General features: G+C 52.4%; 1 protein-coding gene across 7 annotated transcripts in view; it reads left to right on the top strand.

Annotated features, from left to right (window-relative positions):
* Window positions 1–17,608, top strand: part of LOC137372548 (ubiquitin-conjugating enzyme E2 U-like) — a 92,563-nt gene that overhangs the window by 20,357 nt on the left and 54,598 nt on the right. For 5 of the 7 annotated variants that reach the window (XM_068036457.1, XM_068036453.1, XM_068036460.1 and 2 more), the window contains exons 4-5: window positions 8,019–8,111; window positions 8,615–8,712. In XM_068036457.1, coding sequence (XP_067892558.1) covers window positions 8,019–8,111; window positions 8,615–8,712 — 191 coding nt within the window. Of the gene's footprint in view, window positions 1–6,387; window positions 6,609–8,018; window positions 8,112–8,614; window positions 8,713–17,608 lie in introns of those variants that run through there. The other 2 variants (XM_068036459.1, XM_068036458.1) reach the window with 2 other exon arrangements.

The following is a 17,608-nucleotide window of genomic DNA, read 5'->3' as shown; positions in this document are numbered from 1 at the left end:
TCCCTCCCTCCCTCACTCTCCCTTCCCTCCCTCACTCTCCCTTCCCTCCCTCCCTCCCTCCCTCCTCCCTTCCCTCCCTCCCTCTCCCTCCCTCCCTCCCTCCCTCCCTCTCCCTTCCCTCCCTCCCTCCCTCCCTCTCCCTTCCCTCCCTCCCTCTCCCTTCCCTCCCTCCCTCTCCCTTCCCTCCCTCCCTCACTCTCCCTTCCCTCCCTCACTCTCCCTTCCCTCCCTCCCTCACTCTCCCTTCCCTCCCTCCCTCCCTCCCTCACTCTCCCTTCCCTCCCTCCTCACTCTCCCTTCCCTCCCTCCCTCCTCACTCTCCCTTCCCTCCCTCCCTCTCCCTTCCCTCCCTCCCTCACTCTCTCTTCCCTCCCTCCCTCACTCTCTCTTCCCTCCCTCCCTCACTCTCTCTCTACCCGCCCTCCCTCACTCTCTTCCCTCCCTCCCACACTCACTCTCTTCCCTCCCTCCCACACTCTCTCTCTTCCCTCCCTCCCTCACTCTCTCTTCCCTCCCTCCCTCACTCTCTCTTCCCTCCCTCTCTCTCTCTCTTCTCTCCCCTCCCACTCTCTCTCTCTCTCCCCTCCCTCCCGCTCTCTCTCTCTCTCCCCTCCCTCCCGCTCTCTCTCTCTCTCCCCTCCCTCCCGCTCTCTCTCTCCTCCCTCCCGCTCTCTCTCTCTCTTCCCTCTCGCACTCTCTCTTCCCTCCCTCCCTCACTCTCCCTTCCTCCCTCCCTCACTCTCCCTTCCCTCCCTCCCTCACTCTCCCTTCCCTCCCTCACTCTCCCTTCCCTCCCTCACTCTCCCTTCCCTCCCTCACTTTCTCTTCCCTCCCTCCCTCACTCTCTCTTCCCTCCCTCCCTCCCTCCCTCCCTCACCCCTCCCTCCCTCCCTCCCTCACCCCTCCCTCCCACACTCTCTCTCTTCCCTCCCTCCCACACTCTCTCTCTTCCCTCCCTCCCACACTCTCTCTCTTCCCTCCCTCCCACACTCTCTCTCTTCCCTCCCTCCCTCACTCTCTCTTCCTTCCCTCCATCACTCTCTCTTCCCTCCCTCTCTCTCTCTCTTCCCTCCCTCCCTCCCACTTTCTCTCTCTCCCCTCCCTCCCGCTCTCTCTCTCTCTTCCCTCCCGCACTCTCTCTTCCTCCCTCCCTCCCTCCCACTTTCTCTCTCTCTCCCCTCCCTCCCGCTCTCTCTCTCTCTTCCCTCCCGCACTCTCTCCTCCCTCCCGCACTCTCTCCTCCCTCCCGCACTCTCTCCTCCCTCCCGCACTCTCTCCTCCCTCCCGCACTCTCTCCTCCCTCCCGCACTCTCTCCTCCCTCCCGCACTCTCTCCTCCCTCCCGCACTCTCTCCTCCCTCCCGCACTCTCTCCTCCCTCCCGCACTCTCTCCTCCCTCCCGCACTCTCTCCTCCCTCCCGCACTCTCTCCTCCCTCCCGCACTCTCTCCTCCCTCCCGCACTCTCTCCTCCCTCCCGCACTCTCTCCTCCCTCCCGCACTCTCTCCTCCCTCCGCACTCTCTCCTCCCTCCCGCATTCTCTCCTCCCTTCCCCCACTCTCCCTCTCTCTCTTCCCCCCCACTCTCTCTTCCCTCCCCCCACTCTCTCGTCCCTCCCTTCCCCCACTCTCTCGTCCCTCCCTTCCCCCACTCTCTCGTCCCTCCCTTCCCCCACTCTCTCGTCCCTCCCTTCCCCCACTCTCTCTTCCCTCCCTTCCCCCACTCTCTCCTCCCTCCCTCCCTCACTCTCCCTTCCCTCCCTCCCTCACTCTCCCTTCCCTCCCTCCCTCACTCTCCCTTCCCTCCCTCCCTCACTCTCCCTTCCCTCCCTCCCTCACTCTCCCTTCCCTCCCTCCCTCACTCTCCCTTCCCTCCCTCCCTCTCCCTTCCCTCCCTCCCTCCCTCCCTCACCCTTCCCTCCCTCCCTCCCTCCCTCCCTCCCTCACTCTCCCTTCCCTCCCTCCCTCACTCTCCCTTCCCTCCCTCCCTCACTCTCTCCTCCCTCCCTCCCTCACTCTCTCTCTCTCTTCCCGCCCTCCCTCACTCTCTTCCCTCCCTCCCACACTCACTCTCTTCCCTCCCTCCCACACTCTCTCTCTTCCCTCCCTCCCTCACTCTCTCTTCCCTCCCTCCCTCACTCTCTCTTCCCTCCCTCTCTCTCTCTCTTCTCTCCCTCCACTCTCTCTCTCTCTCTCCCCTCCCTCCCGCTCTCTCTCTCTCTCCCCTCCCTCCCGCTCTCTCTCTCTTCCCTCTCGCTCTCTCTCTCTCTTCCCTCTCGCACTCTCTCTTCCCTCCCTCCCTCACTCTCCCTTCCCTCCCTCACTCTCCCTTCCCTCCCTCACTCTCCCTTCCCTCCCTCACTTTCTCTTCCCTCCCTCCCTCACTCTCTCTTCCCTCCCTCACTCTCTCTTCCCTCCCTCCCTCACCCCTCCCTCCCTCCCTCACCCCTCCCCCCTCCCTCCCACACTCTCTCTCTTCCCTCCCTCCCACACTCTCTCTCTCTTCCCTCCCTCCCTCCCACACTCTCTCTCTTCCCTCCCTCCCTCACTCTCTCTCTTCCTCCCTCCCTCACTCTCTCTTCCTTCCCTCACTCTCTCTTCCTTCCCTCCATCACTCTCTCTTCCCTCCCTCTCTCTCTCTCTTCCCTCCCTCCCTCCCACTTTCTCTCTCTCTCCCCTCCCTCCCGCTCTCTCTCTCTCTTCCCTCCGCACTCTCTCTTCCCTCCCTCCCTCCCTCCCTCCCACTTTCTCTCTCTCTCCCCTCCCTCCCGCTCTCTCTCTCTCTTCCCTCCCGCACTCTCTCCTCCCTCCCGCACTCTCTCCTCCCTCCCGCACTCTCTCCTCCCTCCCGCACTCTCTCCTCCCTCCCGCACTCTCTCCTCCCTCCCGCACTCTCTCTTCCCTCCCCCCACTCTCTCTTCCCTCCCCCCACTCTCTCTTCCCTCCCCCCACTCTCTCTTCCCTCCCCCCACTCTCTCTTCCCTCCCCCCACTCTCTCTTCCCTCCCTTCCCCCACTCTCTCTCCCTCCCTTCCCCCACTCTCTCCTCCCTCCCTTCCCCCACTCTCTCCCCCTCCCTACCCCCACTCTCACCCCCCTCCCTCCCCCACTCACTCCCCCCTCCCTCCCCCACTCTCCCCCCTCCCTTCCCCCACTCTCTCCCCCCTCCCTTCCCCCACTCTCTCCCCCCTCCCTTCCCCCACTCTCTCCCCCCCTCCCTTCCCCACCTCTCCCCCCACCCTTCCCCCACTCTCTCCCCCCTCCCTTCCCCCACTCTCTCCCCCTCCCTTCCCCCACTCTCTCCCCCCACTCTCTCCCCCCACCCTTCCCCCACTCTCTCCCCCTCCCTTCCCCCACTCTCTCCCCCTCCCTTCCCCCACTCTCTCCCCCCTCCCTTCCCCCACTCTCTCCCCCCTCCCTTCCCCCACTCTCTCTCCCCTCCCTTCCCCCACTCTCTCTCCCCTCCCTTCCCCCACTCTCTCTCCCCTCCCTCCCCCACTCTCTCTCCCCTCCCTTCCCCCACCTCTCTCCCCTCCCTTCCCCCACTCTCTCACCCCTCCCTTCCCCCACTCACTCTCCCCTCCCTTCCCCACTCTCTCTCCCTCCCTTCCCCCACTCTCTCTCCCCTCCCTCCCCCCCACTCTCTCTCTCCCCTCCCTTCCCCACTCTCTCTCACCCTCCCTTCCCCCACTCTCTCTCTCCCCTCCCTTCCCCCACTCACTCTCTCCCCTCCCTTCCCCCACTCTCTCTCTCCCTCCCTTCCCCCACTCTCTCTCTCCCCCTCCCTTCCCCCCACTCTCTCTCTCCCCTCCCTTCCCCCACTCTCTCTCTCCCCTCCCTTCCCCCACTCTCTCTCTCCCCTCCCTTCCCCCACTCTCTCTCTCCCCTCCCTTCCCCCACTCTCTCTCTCCCCTCCCTTCCCCCACTCTCTCTCTCCCCTCCCTTCCCCCACTCTCTCTCTCCCCTCCCTTCCCCCACTCTCTCTCTCCCCTCCCTTCCCCCACTCTCTCTCTCCCCTCCCTTCCCCCACTCTCTCTCTCCCCTCCCTTCCCCCACTCTCTCTCTCCCCTCCCTTCCCCACTCTCTCTCTCCCCTCCCTTCCCCCACTCTCTCTCTCCCCCTCCCTTCCCCCCACTCTCTCTCTCCCCTCCCTTCCCCCACTCTCTCTCTCCCCTCCCTTCCCCCACTCTCTCTCTCCCCTCCCTTCCCCCACTCTCTCTCTCCCCTCCCTTCCCCCACTCTCTCTCTCCCCCCTCCTCCCCCACTCTCTCTCTCCCCTCCCTTCCCCCACTCTCTCTCTCCCCTCCCTTCCCCCACTCTCTCTCTCCCCTCCCTTCCCCCACTCTCTCTCTCCCCTCCCTTCCCCACTCTCTCTCTCCCCTCCCTTCCCCCACTCTCTCTCTCCCTCCCTTCCCCACTCTCTCTCTCCCCTCCCTTCCCCCACTCTCTCTCTCCCCTCCCTTCCCCCACTCTCTCTCTCCCCTCCCTTCCCCACTCTCTCTCTCCCCTCCCTTCCCCCACTCTCTCTCTCCCTCCCTTCCCCCACTCTCTCTCTCCCCTCCCTTCCCCACTCTCTCTCTCCCCTCCCTTCCCCCACTCTCTCTCTCCCCTCCCTTCCCCCACTCTCTCTCTCCCCTCCCTTCCCCCACTCTCTCTCTCCCCTCCCTTCCCCCACTCTCTCTCTCCCCTCCCTTCCCCCACTCTCTCTCTCCCCTCCCTTCCCCCACTCTCTCTCTCCCCTCCCTTCCCCCACTCTCTCTCTCCCCTCCCTTCCCCCACTCTCTCTCTCCCCTCCCTTCCCCCACTCTCTCTCTCCCCTCCCTTCCCCCACTCTCTCTCTCCCCTCCCTTCCCCCACTCTCTCTCTCCCCTCCCTTCCCCCACTCTCTCTCTCCCCTCCCTTCCCCCACTCTCTCTCTCCCCTCCCTTCCCCCACTCTCTCTCTCCCCCTCCCTTCCCCCACTCTCTCTCTCCCCTCCCTTCCCCCACTCTCTCTCTCCCCTCCCTTCCCCCACTCTCTCTCTCCCCTCCCTTCCCCACTCTCTCTCTCCCCTCCCTTCCCCCACTCTCTCTCTCCCCTCCCTTCCCCCACTCTCTCTCCCCTCCCTTCCCCCCACTCTCTCTCTCCCCTCCCTTCCCCCACTCTCTCTCTCCCCTCCCTTCCCCCACTCTCTCTCTCCCCTCCCTTCCCCACTCTCTCTCTCCCCTCCCTTCCCCCACTCTCTCTCTCCCCTCCCTTCCCCCACTCTCTCTCTCCCCTCCCTTCCCCACTCTCTCTCTCCCCTCCCTTCCCCCACTCTCTCTCTCCCCTCCCTTCCCCCACTCTCTCTCTCCCCTCCCTTCCCCCACTCTCTCTCTCCCCTCCCTTCCCCCACTCTCTCTCTCCCCTCCCTTCCCCCACTCTCTCTCTCCCCTCCCTTCCCCCACTCTCTCTCTCCCTCCCTTCCCCCACTCTCTCTCTCCCCTCCCTTCCCCCACTCTCTCTCTCCCCTCCCTTCCCCCACTCTCTCTCTCCCCTCCCTTCCCCCACTCTCTCTCTCCCCTCCCTTCCCCCACTCTCTCTCTCCCCTCCCTTCCCCCACTCTCTCTCTCCCCTCCCTTCCCCCACTCTCTCTCTCCCCTCCCTTCCCCCACTCTCTCTCTCCCCTCCCTTCCCCCACTCTCTCTCTCCCCTCCCTTCCCCCACTCTCTCTCTCCCCTCCCTTCCCCCACTCTCTCTCTCCCCTCCCTTCCCCCACTCTCTCTCTCCCCTCCCTTCCCCCACTCTCTCTCTCCCCTCCCTTCCCCCACACTCTCTCTCCCCTCCCTTCCCCCACTCTCTCTCTCCCCTCCCTTCCCCCACTCTCTCTCTCCCCTCCCTTCCCCCACTCTCTCTCTCCCCTCCCTTCCCCCACTCTCTCTCTCCCCTCCCTTCCCCCACTCTCTCTCTCCCCTCCCTTCCCCCACTCTCTCTCTCCCCTCCCTTCCCCCACTCTCTCTCTCCCCTCCCTTCCCCCACTCTCTCTCCCCTCCCTTCCCCCACTCACTCTTCTCTCTCTTCTATTTCTTCCCAACTCTCTTTCTTTCTTCTCCCACACTGCAACTCTTCCTCATCCATACCCCACCCAGTCACACTCTTTCTTGTTTTGTTCTCCCCCTCTTCTCTCAAGTAGTTATTGCCAGATATCTAATCTCGGACTGGTGAAATCAATTGTAGCTCTGCTTACAGCCATTCCAACTGCAATTAGCTAATTCAGCATAGATTGAACCTTAGACCTTAGTAGTTTCTATTGCTCAGCAATTTACTGCCTGAAACAGCTGGACCAACGCGAGAGCCTATCATTTGTTTATTAAATTATTTTTTTGAACTTTGTCAAAATTAAGTATAAAATTTAAATGTAGAAGTATGTTTGATTTACAAAATGTAGGCCTACTGAAGGCTCACTCATTGAAGTCCCTGTCCAGTGTGGAGGTAATCACTACAAACAAGAAGGTCTCAGGTAATCACAATTCGGGTGTCATTGAGGGCACTGCATTTGTCCTTGCTGCCTCCAAGCTAAGGAAAATCATCCCCAAGTTTCAGCTCCTGAACACTATCCACTGACCACTACTGGAAAATACATGTGGATGTCAGGTGAGAAGGATTGAATCATTACAGATTTTGCTTTGAAGTCATGCTAAAGTCAGATGGTCTGTCAACACTCGCAGTCCAGGCACACACATGAAAATTGGCCGAACTGTTTCCTGCAGGAGAAGAAAATGAATTGCAAAAAAGGGGTTAGGCTGCCATGGAGGCACGTGACATTACACACTCCACCTTCGAGTGGGTTAGGCTGCCATGGAGGCACGTGACATTACACACTCCACCTTCGAGTGGTCGGATATATAATTATACCTATGACCTACTGCACCAATAAATTGTTAATTTCTGCTTTCTGAGCTAGCAAGTCCTGGTGCTTCTGTGTATCAGGGAAGGGTAAAATCTGATGAAGTTGTATCTCTACCTCTTGTGTACCTCCTAAAGGCAGCATCAGAATTGTATTGTGGAGGACTGGAAGCAGGTCTGATTTTGCAGTTTTCATCAGTGAATGGCCCAAGTAATACCAACAAGCTAGGAGCAAATTTGTAATTTGTGTAAGAAGTGTAATTTGTAAAAGAGTGGCTCATGCCTTACAACAAAAATAAAATTACTGAAAGATTTTGGACCTGATTCATTTTGGACTGAACAGTTAAGCGCTGTCAGATATAATATGAAGTTAAATGAATTAAAACCATGATGTTGTGCTCTCTGCAGGTGTTTTGAATTAATGCTGACAGGAATAAATTTAATAAAAATTAGGTTCTTCAAGTACTTCTCAGAATGAAGTCACTCAGGCAGTGCTATTTGCAACATTGATTTACATTCTGTATTTTGTAACCCCGATTGAAAGATTTCTGAAATGTTGACTCTGTACAAGTGCAATGAAAAGGAACTTTGTTTTTTTAATGTGTACTGAATAAAAAAAAGTATTCAAAAATCTAATAATTCACCTTATGTAATTTAATTGAATTTAAACCTTTCCCAATGACTTCGCTGACAAAGAGTTCGACCTGTTTGGAAAATTCTAAAATGTGCTAATAGCTGATCTCAGCTGGTATGGCCTTATGGTTCCGACTCCTGATCACTGCCCAGTGAGCCCTGCCAGAAAGTGTGCATGATGGGCGATGACAGGACTGGGTTCAACTGTGATGCCTCCGCAGCTAAATAGCTAACTTGGGAAATTCTGATAGGGTGCCCTATCCATCACTTTATCTGTAAAAAGGAGGCATTAGTTGGACAGGTTTCCCTCAAGAACATGACAGTGAAGATGGCATCTAGGTTCCTTTATGTTAGCCCCATGGGCCTACATGAATGGAAAAGATTAGCACTCAAGTAATTTAGGTCACATCTAACCACAGAAACACAGCCCCACAATGCTTCAATCCTGTCCTTCAAACCTCTGCTCCCTTCCTCAGCACCAGAATTTCTTTATTAACTAAAATGTTTTTTTTTTACTTTATTGAGGTGCTGCCCTTCAGCTTTCACTGAAGTATACAGAAGATTACAACTCAGTCCCTCCAACTGTCACTTTCAATACCATTCCATTTCATCCCAATGGTAAGTAACAGTAAACATTCCCTTAAAGGATGGGTTTATCTGGGAACAACATAATCTCAGCAAGAACAATTCAGGCTATGTTCATTAATTCTTTCAAAAACAAAACTGGATAGATAATCTGTTTTAGGAATAGGATTAGAAGTTAAAGAGGTGGATGAAGAATGAGGTGATTAACTACTCCATAGGACACCATGGATCCCATGTTGTTGTGAAGAGGAGGGATGTTATTCATGCAGATGCAATGATAGATGACCAGTCTGGAGTTTTTGCCTCCATTGGAGATCAGGGAGTATTTATACAGCACATACTTATAGACTAAATGGATGTGGTAGAGTTTATATGAATGGGTAAATTGTACATGGGTCTGTGGAAAAGATGAGCTTGACTGCCAGATGGCCTGTTCTTGTGCCATGCTGTTTTTATGTCCTCCTTATGGTAAAAATGTCACCAGCTACTTGATAATTAAATCTACTTATTGTTTCGTACTTATCCTTTGCTCACAGTGGACACAATCACAGGCAAGCCATGTATAGACTTTCTTGATAATCCCAGGAAATGGGAAGAAGGCTTTTCCTTGACAACTATCCTGCTTACCGTTCAGGTAGGAAGACATTTATACAAAAGGGATTTATTAGCTCCCTGACCACTCAGTTAACAAATGCTTAGCATGAAATTGAACCATACAGGGCAGAAAGGTCTCAGTTTCCATTCCTGCTCTGTATTGATTATCTGATTCCAGCCAGGCTAAAATTAGTCTCAGTTTCTTGTGTTAGGGAGGGGAAAATTGGTGGGGTTTCTGCTCCTGATCAATAAGTAACATCTGGAGGTGCATGTATGCGGGTGTCCTGTGAGGACAGGATTGGGTTGCTTGCATGTGATCAGTGTCCACTTGGATGAAGTATTAGAGGCCAACTGTTTTCTTCCTCCTTTTGCTAATTCTCACCCTTACATAAGAGGAGGCATTGACTTCTTGCTGGACTATGGTCTTTGGTGTTGGTTGCCTCCATGGTACCTTTGTGTATGAGCCTAAATAATGAGAGTCGGTTGGGTATTTGACTGTAGAGACATCACCACTGAGCCCAACCATTTCCTCATCCAATGCCCATACAAGCACATTTATAGTAGGGCTTGCTGGATTGCTTTCAGAAGCAGCAAACCTGCGTTTCAACAAGGAAGACATGACAACTGAGCCCATCCTAGTCTCATTTGAAGCCTGCAACACATGAATTTCAGAGCTGTGGAATTACTGGATAGTGATCAGAAGCAGGAGCTGAATTTCCTATCCCCCAAGTTATGGGGAACTGAGGTCAATTATAACAGCCAGATGCTGGTTCAGCTCAGATCAGCTAACATAAACTAGAGATCAAAGTATAATGTGACTGGTTCCAGGCTTACCCATTAACAAATTACGTCCTTCCTAGTCAGGCAAACTCAGTTATTTAACTATCAGTTACACACACCATTATAGATTGTTCTTCTGATCGGAACTGATGGCTAGGTACCTTTACATTAATAGCATGCTAGTGTCCAAAGCTGTCAGTGCACAATAATTTAAATGAGTTGAACTCTGAGCATTCAGTAGCATGTGTTTTTGGAAGTCCTGAGGGCAGAGGCTTGCAGTACAGATTTGTGGTGATTTTTTGTGGTCCTGTAGTAGGAACCAGTGACACTTTGGCCTGGATTTTATCTCCGTTCTGTGCAGGGGCTGTTTTGAGGTCAGGAAACCAAGAAATATGGGTTTCCTGAACAAAACTACGAAATATCTTTAATTGTTTTTCCTGCACATTTCGCCCCCACAGCCAGTCTGATTGAAAGGCTGGAGGCCTGCTCAGCGAGAACTCCTACAGCACAGCACAACACTGCAGCCAAGCTGGGCTGACAGCAAGTAGGTCTAGTGGGGGAGGTGAGGGAGATTGTTGGGGGTGGGGGCATTGGATAGTGTGGGGGGTTTCCGATCACTGGGATAGATTCCGATTGCGGGAGCGAGGCAGATGATGGTTGGGGTGAATAAATTGATTTCAGGGGGTGGCAGGGGTTTACTGGGTAGTTGGTTGGGCCCAGAGGGAACACTCCTGCTCTTCCTGGCCCAGAAGCAGTGCTGTAAAGTCACTTAACTCATGGAGTCAGTTGTTCTGTGCCTAGGAAACCCAGCCAGTCCCCTGTGATTAAAAATAGATTCACTGCTGAAATAAAGATATGCAGCCTCATTAAAATATTTAAATGATCAACCTGCTTCCTGCGAGCAAATTGGTCACCCACCCCTCAGCCTGTCTCTGTTAAAACCAGAAGTGGGCGGGTTGAGTTCCTGTTAAAGATTTTTTGAGTTTTAACCTCCAACCCTACTCCAACCCACTCGTTATTAGGAGTTTCAATTCAGCTGATAGTTTTGACATGCTCTGCTATTGCTTTCATGACTGGTAGTCTAGCCAAGGATCTCCATGGACTGAGGCAAGGTTCACACAAGCCAGTATTGAGGAAAGCACTTTCTAAAGCTGTGTCGGTGGATTGACAGCTTAGGCCATCCTTGGCCAGACCCTAAAATAGCACACCTGAGCTAAGTGATGCCAGTATGTCCTGGTTATCTTTGCTATCAGAGGCACCAAGTGTAAACCCTATTCCTGGAAGCTTTTTGCTGTAGTCAGTGGCAATTGCATTTGATCTTTTATTCAACTGGGCTGTCAGAGGCTACCGTGTCACATTAAGAAGGCATATGAGGGGCTGTTTACTGAGCTAGTTAGGTAGAGTCATAGTGTCGTACAGCATAGAAACAGGCCCTTTGGCCCACCGTGTCCATGCCAACCATAGTGCCTATCTATACTAATCCCACCTGCCTGCATTAATTCCATATCCCTCTATGCCTTGCTCATTCAAGTACCTGTCCAGATGCCTCTTAAATGTTGCTACTGTTCCTGCCTCCACCACCTCCTCTGGCAGCTCATTCCAGAAACCCACTATTCTTTGTGTGAAAAATGTACCCCTTTGATCCCCTTTAAACCTCCTCCCTCTCACATTAAATCTATGCCCTCTAGTTTTCGTCACCCCTTCCATGGGAAACAGACTCTGGCGATCTACCCTATCCATGCCTCTCATAATTTTATATACCTCTATCATGTCTCCTCTCAGCCTCCTTTGCTCCAGGGAAAACAGACCCAGCCTATCCAGTCTCTCTTTATAACTCAAGCCCTCCATACCAGGCAACATCCTTGTGAATCTTTTCTGCACCCTCTCTAGCTTAATCACATCTTTCCTGTAGTGCGGCGACCAGAACTGCACACAGTACTCCAAATGGGGCCTAACAAACGTTATGTACAACTGTAACATGACGTCCCAACTCTTGTACTCAATGCCTCGGCCGATGAAGGCAAGCATGCTATACGTCTTCTTCACCGCCTGTCTACCTGTGTTGCCACTTTCAGGGAACTATGTACTTGCACCCCCAGGTCTCTCGACTCAACAACACTCCCCGGGGCCCTGCCATTCACTGTATATGTCCTGCCCTGGTTTAACTTCCCAAAATGCATCACTTCACACTTGTCTGCGTTAAATTCCATTTGCCAATCCCTTGCCCACTTTCCCAGTTTATCTATATCCTGTTATACCACCAATTTTGCTGTCATCTGCAGACTTACTAATCATGCCCCCTACATTCACATCCAAGTCATTAATATATATGACAAACAACAGAGGGCCCAGCACCGATCCCTGCGGCACACCACCGGTCACCGGCCTCCAATCTGAAAAACAACCCTCCACTACCACCCTCTGCCTCCTATCACCAAGCCAATTTTGTATCCAATTGGCTAGCTCACCCTGGATCCCATGTGTTCAAACCTTCTGGACCAGCCTACCATGCGGGACCTTGTCAAAGGCCTTGCTAAAGTCCATGTAGACAACGTCCATCGCCCTGCCCTCGTCAATCCTCTTGGTCACCTCCTCGAAAAACTCAATCAGATTCGTGAGACATGATTTCCCACGCACAAAGCCATGCTGACTATCCCTAATCAGACCATGCCTTTCCAAATGCATATAAATCCTGTCTCTCAGAATCCCTTCCAATAACTTTCCCACCACTGATGTAAGGCTCACCGGCCTGTAGTTCCCTGGCTTATCCCTGCTGCCCTTCTTAAATAGAGGCACAACATTAGCTATCCTCCAGTCTTTTGGTACCTCACCTGTGGCTAACGATGATACAAAAATCTCTGCCAGGGCCCCAACAATCTCCTCCCTCGCTTTCCATAGCATCCTAGGATTCACCTGGTCAAGCCCTGGGGATTTATCCACCTTAATGTGCTTCAAAACCTCCAACACCTCCTCCTTTGTAACGTTGGTCCATGATTCTGCCACTAAGATAAGAGAGCTGAATGTAGCAGCATATATGCTGGGAGCCACTCATGGATGCCGGTTTTATAGAATCCAAACTCAAACAGCACCAGTATAAAAGCCATTCTGAACAGCAGATGGCCAGAAGGAAACAGGCTAATGAGAATAGCCAGAAGGAAAAATGTCAGTGAGAAAATCGGACAAGATGGCTCATGAAAATATTTCTCATTTTTTCTGTTTAAATCAATGCTCCTCCTTCCTGTCAGTCTCAAACAGCATGATCATCTATGTGCGTTATGCTTTCTATAAATACAACTAACTCATTAAAAAATCAAAAATAAAAGCAAAATACTGCGGATGCTGGAAATCTGAAATAAAAACAAGAAATGCTGGAAATACTCAGCAGGTCTGGCAGCATCTGTGGAGAGAGAAGCAGAGTTAATGTTTCAGGTCAGTGACCCTTCTTCAGAACTAGCAAATATTAGAAATGTAAAAGGTTATAAGCAAGTAAAGCGGGAGTGGGGCAAGAGATAACAAAGGAGAAGGTGTAAATCGGGCAAGGTCACAGAATAGCTGACCAGAAGGTCATGGAGCAAAGGCAAACAATATGTTAATGGAGTGTTGAAAGACAAAGCATTAGTACAGATAGGGTGTTCATGGACTGAAAGTTGAACAGCCGCAAGTACAAACATGAAAAAAAGAACAGTGGGTAAGCAAACTGAACAAACTGAGATGAAATAAAATAAAATAAACACACAAAAAAAATTTTTTTAAAGGAAAAAGAAAAAAATAACAAAATAGAAGTCAAATGGGGGGCCCATCATGCTCTGAAATTATTGAACTCAATGTTCAGTCCGGCAGGCTGTAGCATGCCTAATCGGTAAATGAGATGCTGTTCCTCGAGCTTGTGTTGATGTTCACTGGAACACTGCAGCAATCCCAGGACAGAGATGTGAGCATGAGAGCAGGGGGGAGTGTTGAAATGGCAAGCAACCGGAAGCTCTGGGTCCTGCTTGCGGACTGAGCGGAGGTATTCCGCAAAGCGGTCACCCAGTCTGCGTTTGGTCTCCCCAATATAGAGGAGACCACATTGTGAGCAGCGAATACAATATACTACATTGAAAGAAGTACAAGTAAATCGCTGCTTCACCTGAAAGGAGTGTTTGGAGCCTGGGATAGTGAGGAGAGAGGAGGTAAATGGGCAGGTATTACACCTCCTGCGATTGCAGGGGAAGGTGACGAGGTGGTGGGGGTAATGGAGGAGTGGAGCAGGGTGTCACGGAGGGAATGATCCCTTTGGAATGCTGACAGGGGAAGGGAGGGGAAGATGAGTTTGGTAGTGGCATCACGCTGGAGGCGGCGGAAATGGCGGAGGATGATCCTTTGGATATGGAGGCTCACGGGGTGTAAAGTGAGGCCAAGGGGAACCCTGTCACGGTTCTGGGAGGGAGGGGAAGGGGGGGGGAATCCTCGGTTGAGGAAAAAGGAAGACATATCAGAAGCGCTGTCATGGAAGACATCATCAGAGCAGATGCGTCGGAGACGGAGAAACTGTGATAATGGAATGTTCATTAAAAAATCAAACTGTGTATTTAGTATGTCACACTAATCAATAATTTACAAATCTTCCATTTCACATAAGATGTGTGAAATCCAGTTTTCACAGAATTGTTTAATGCGTTCTCAACCTCTGGACTTCAACTTTGTTTTTCTTGGAGGGGGTTTTTGTTCCTGAACTATTTCAGAAAAGCCCAACCCCAGGGTAGTGTCCTGGGCCCGACCATCCTCAGCTGCTTCATCAATGACTTCGTTCAATCATAAGGTCAGATGTGGGGATGTTCGCTGATGATTGCACAATGTTCAGCACCATTCATAACTCCTCAGATACTGACACAGTCAGTGTAGCAATGCAGCAAGACTTGGACAATATCCAGGCTTGGGCTGATAAGTGGCAAGTAACATTCGCGCCACACAAGTGCCAGGCAATGACCATCTCCAACAAGTGAGAAACTAGCCATCTCCCCTTGATATTCAATGGCATTGTCATCACTGAATCCCCCACTATCAACATCCTAGGGGCTACCATTGACCAGAAACTGAACTGGAGTAGCCATATAAATACTGTGGCTACAAGAGCAGGTCAGAGGCTAGGAATCCTGCGATGAGTAACTTACCTCCTGACTCCCCAAAGCCTGTCCGCCATCGACAAGGCACAAATCAGGAGTGTGATGGAATACTGTCCACTTGCCTGGATGGGTGCAGCTCCAACAACACTCAAGAAGCTCAACACCATCTAGGACAAAGCAGCCCGCTTGATTGGCACCCCATCTACAAACATTCACTCCCTCCACCACCGACGCACAGTGGCAGCAGTGTGTACCATCTACAGGATGCACTGCAGCAAGCACCAAGACTCCTTGGACAGCACCTTCCAAACCCGCGACCTCTACCAACTAGAAGGACAAGGGCAGCAAATGCATGGGAACACCACCACCTGCAAGTTCCCCTCCAAGTCACGCACCATACTGACCTGGAACTATATCGCCGTTCCTTCACTATCGCTAGGTTAAATCCTGGAACTCCCTTCCTAACAGCACTGTGGGTGTACCTACCCCACATGAACTGCAGCGGTTCAAGAAGGCAGCTCACCACCACCTTCTCAAGGGCAATTAGGGATGGGCAATAAAGGCTGGCCTGGCCAGCAACACCCACGTCCCATGAATGAATTAAAAAAAAGTTGGGAGAGCTGTCCCACAGTCTAGTCAAGCAACAGCCTGACATAGTCATACTCACGGAATCATACCTTACAGACAATGTCCCAGACAACACGATCACTATCGCCGGGTATGTCCTGTCCCACCGTCAGGACAGATCGAGCAGAGGTGGCGGTACAGTGGTATACACTAGGGAGGAAGTTGCCCCGGGTGCCCTCAACATTGACTCCGGACCCCATGAAGTCTCATGGTATCAGGTCAAACATGGCCAAGGAAACCTCCTGCTGATTATCACCTACCGCCCTCCCTCAGCTGATGAGTCAGTACTCCTCCATGTTGAACATGCCTTAGAGGAAGCACTGAGGGTGGAAAGGGCGCAGAATGTACTCTGGGTGGGGGACTTCAATGTCCATCACCAAGAGTGCCTCGGTAGCACCACTACTCACCAAGCTGGCCGAGTCCTAAAGGACATAGCTACTAGACTGGGTCTGCGGCAGGTGGTGAGGGAACCAACAAGAGGGAAAAACATACTTGACATCGTCCTCACCAATCTGCGTGCCACAGATGCATCTGTCCATGACAGTATTGGTAGGAGTGATCACCGCACAGTCCTTGTGGAGGCGAAGTCCTGCCTTCACATTGAGGATACCGTCCATCGTGTTGTGTGGCACTACCACCGTGCTAAATGGGATAGATTTTGAACAGATCTAGCAATGCAAAACTGGGCATCCATGAGGCGCTGTGGGCCAGCAGCAGCAGCAGAATTGTACTCAACCACAATCTTTGACCTCATGGCCCAGCATGTCCCCCACTCTACCATTGCCATCAAGCCAGGAGGCCAACCCTGGTTCAATGAAGAGTGCAGGAGGGCATGCCAGGAGCAGCACCAGGCATGCCTCAAAATGAGATGTCAACCTGGTGAAGCTACTACACAGGACTATCTGTGTGCCAAACTGCGTAAGCAGCATGCGATAGACAGAGCTAAGCGATCCCATGACCAACGGATCAGATCTAAGCTCTGTAGTCCTGCCACATCCAGCCGTGAATGGTGGTGGAGAATTAAACAACTAACTGGAGGAGGTGGCTCCACAAATATCCCTATCCTCAATGATGGGGGAACCCAGCACATCATTGCGAAAGATAAGGCAGAAGCATTTGCAACAATCTTCAGCCAGAAGTGCCGAGTTGATGATCCATCTCTGTCTCCTCCTGATGTCCCCAGCATCGCAGGTGCCAGACTTCAGCCAATTTGATTCACTCCGCGTGATATCAAGAAACGACTGAAGGCACTTGGATACTGCAAAGGCTATGGGCCCTCACTCTTTTCCGGCAATAGTCCTGAAGGCCTGTGCTCCAGAAATTTCCCCGCCCCTAGCCAAGCTGTTCCAGTACAACTACAACTCTGGCATCTACCCGGCAATGTGGAAAATTGCCCAGGTATGTCCTCTACATAAAAAGCAGGACAAGTCCGACCCGGCCAATTACCGCCCCATCAGTCTACTCTCAATCATCAGTAAAGTGATGGAAGGTGTCATCAACAGTGCCATCAAGCAGCACTTGCTTATCAATAACCTGCTCAGTGATGCTCAGTTTGGGTTCCGCCAGGACCACTCAGCTCCTGACCTCATTACAGCCTTGGTTCAAACATGGACAAAAGAGCTGAACTCGAGAGATGAGGTGCGAGTGACTGCCCTTGACATCAAGGCAGCATTTGACCGAGTATGGCATCAAGGAGCCCTAGCAAAACTGAAGTCAATGGGAATCAGGAGGAAAACCCTCCGCTGGTTGGAGTCATACCTAGCACAAAGGAAGATGGTTGTGGTTGTTGGAGATCAACCTTCTGAGCTCCAGGACATCGCTGCAGTAGTTCCTCAGGGTAGTGTCCTAGGCCCAACCATCTTCAGCTGTTTCATCAATTACCTTCCTTCAATCATTAGGTCAGAAGTGGGGATGTTCGCTGATGATTGTACAATGTTCAGCACCATTCGCGACTCCTCAAATACTGAAGCAGTCTGTGTAGAAATGCAGCAAACCTGGACAATATCCAGGCTTGGGCTGATAAGTGGCAAGTAACATTCGCGCCACACAAGTGCCAGGCAATGACCATCTCCAACAAGAGAGAATCTAGCCATCTACTCTTGACATTCCGTGATATTACCATCGCTGAATCCCCCACTATCAACATCCTTGGGGCTACCATTGACCAGAAACTGAAATGGAGTAACCATATAAATACCGTGGCTACAAGAGCAGGTCAGAGGCTAGGAATCCTGTGGCGAGTAACTCATCTCCTGACTCCCCAAAGCCTGTCCACCATCTACAAGGCACAAGTCAGGAGTGTGATGGAGTACTCTCCACTTGCCTGGATGGGTGCAGCTCCAACAACACTCAAGAAGCTCAGCACCATCCAGGACAAAGCAGCCCATCCACCACCTTCAGCATTCACTCCCTCCACCACCGACG

The sequence above is a fragment of the Heterodontus francisci genome, chromosome 8 (assembly GCF_036365525.1).
Source record: "Heterodontus francisci isolate sHetFra1 chromosome 8, sHetFra1.hap1, whole genome shotgun sequence".
NCBI lineage: Eukaryota > Metazoa > Chordata > Chondrichthyes > Heterodontiformes > Heterodontidae > Heterodontus > Heterodontus francisci.
The sequence above is the reverse complement of the archived record's forward strand: the minus strand, read 5'-3'. Positions and strand labels throughout refer to the sequence as shown.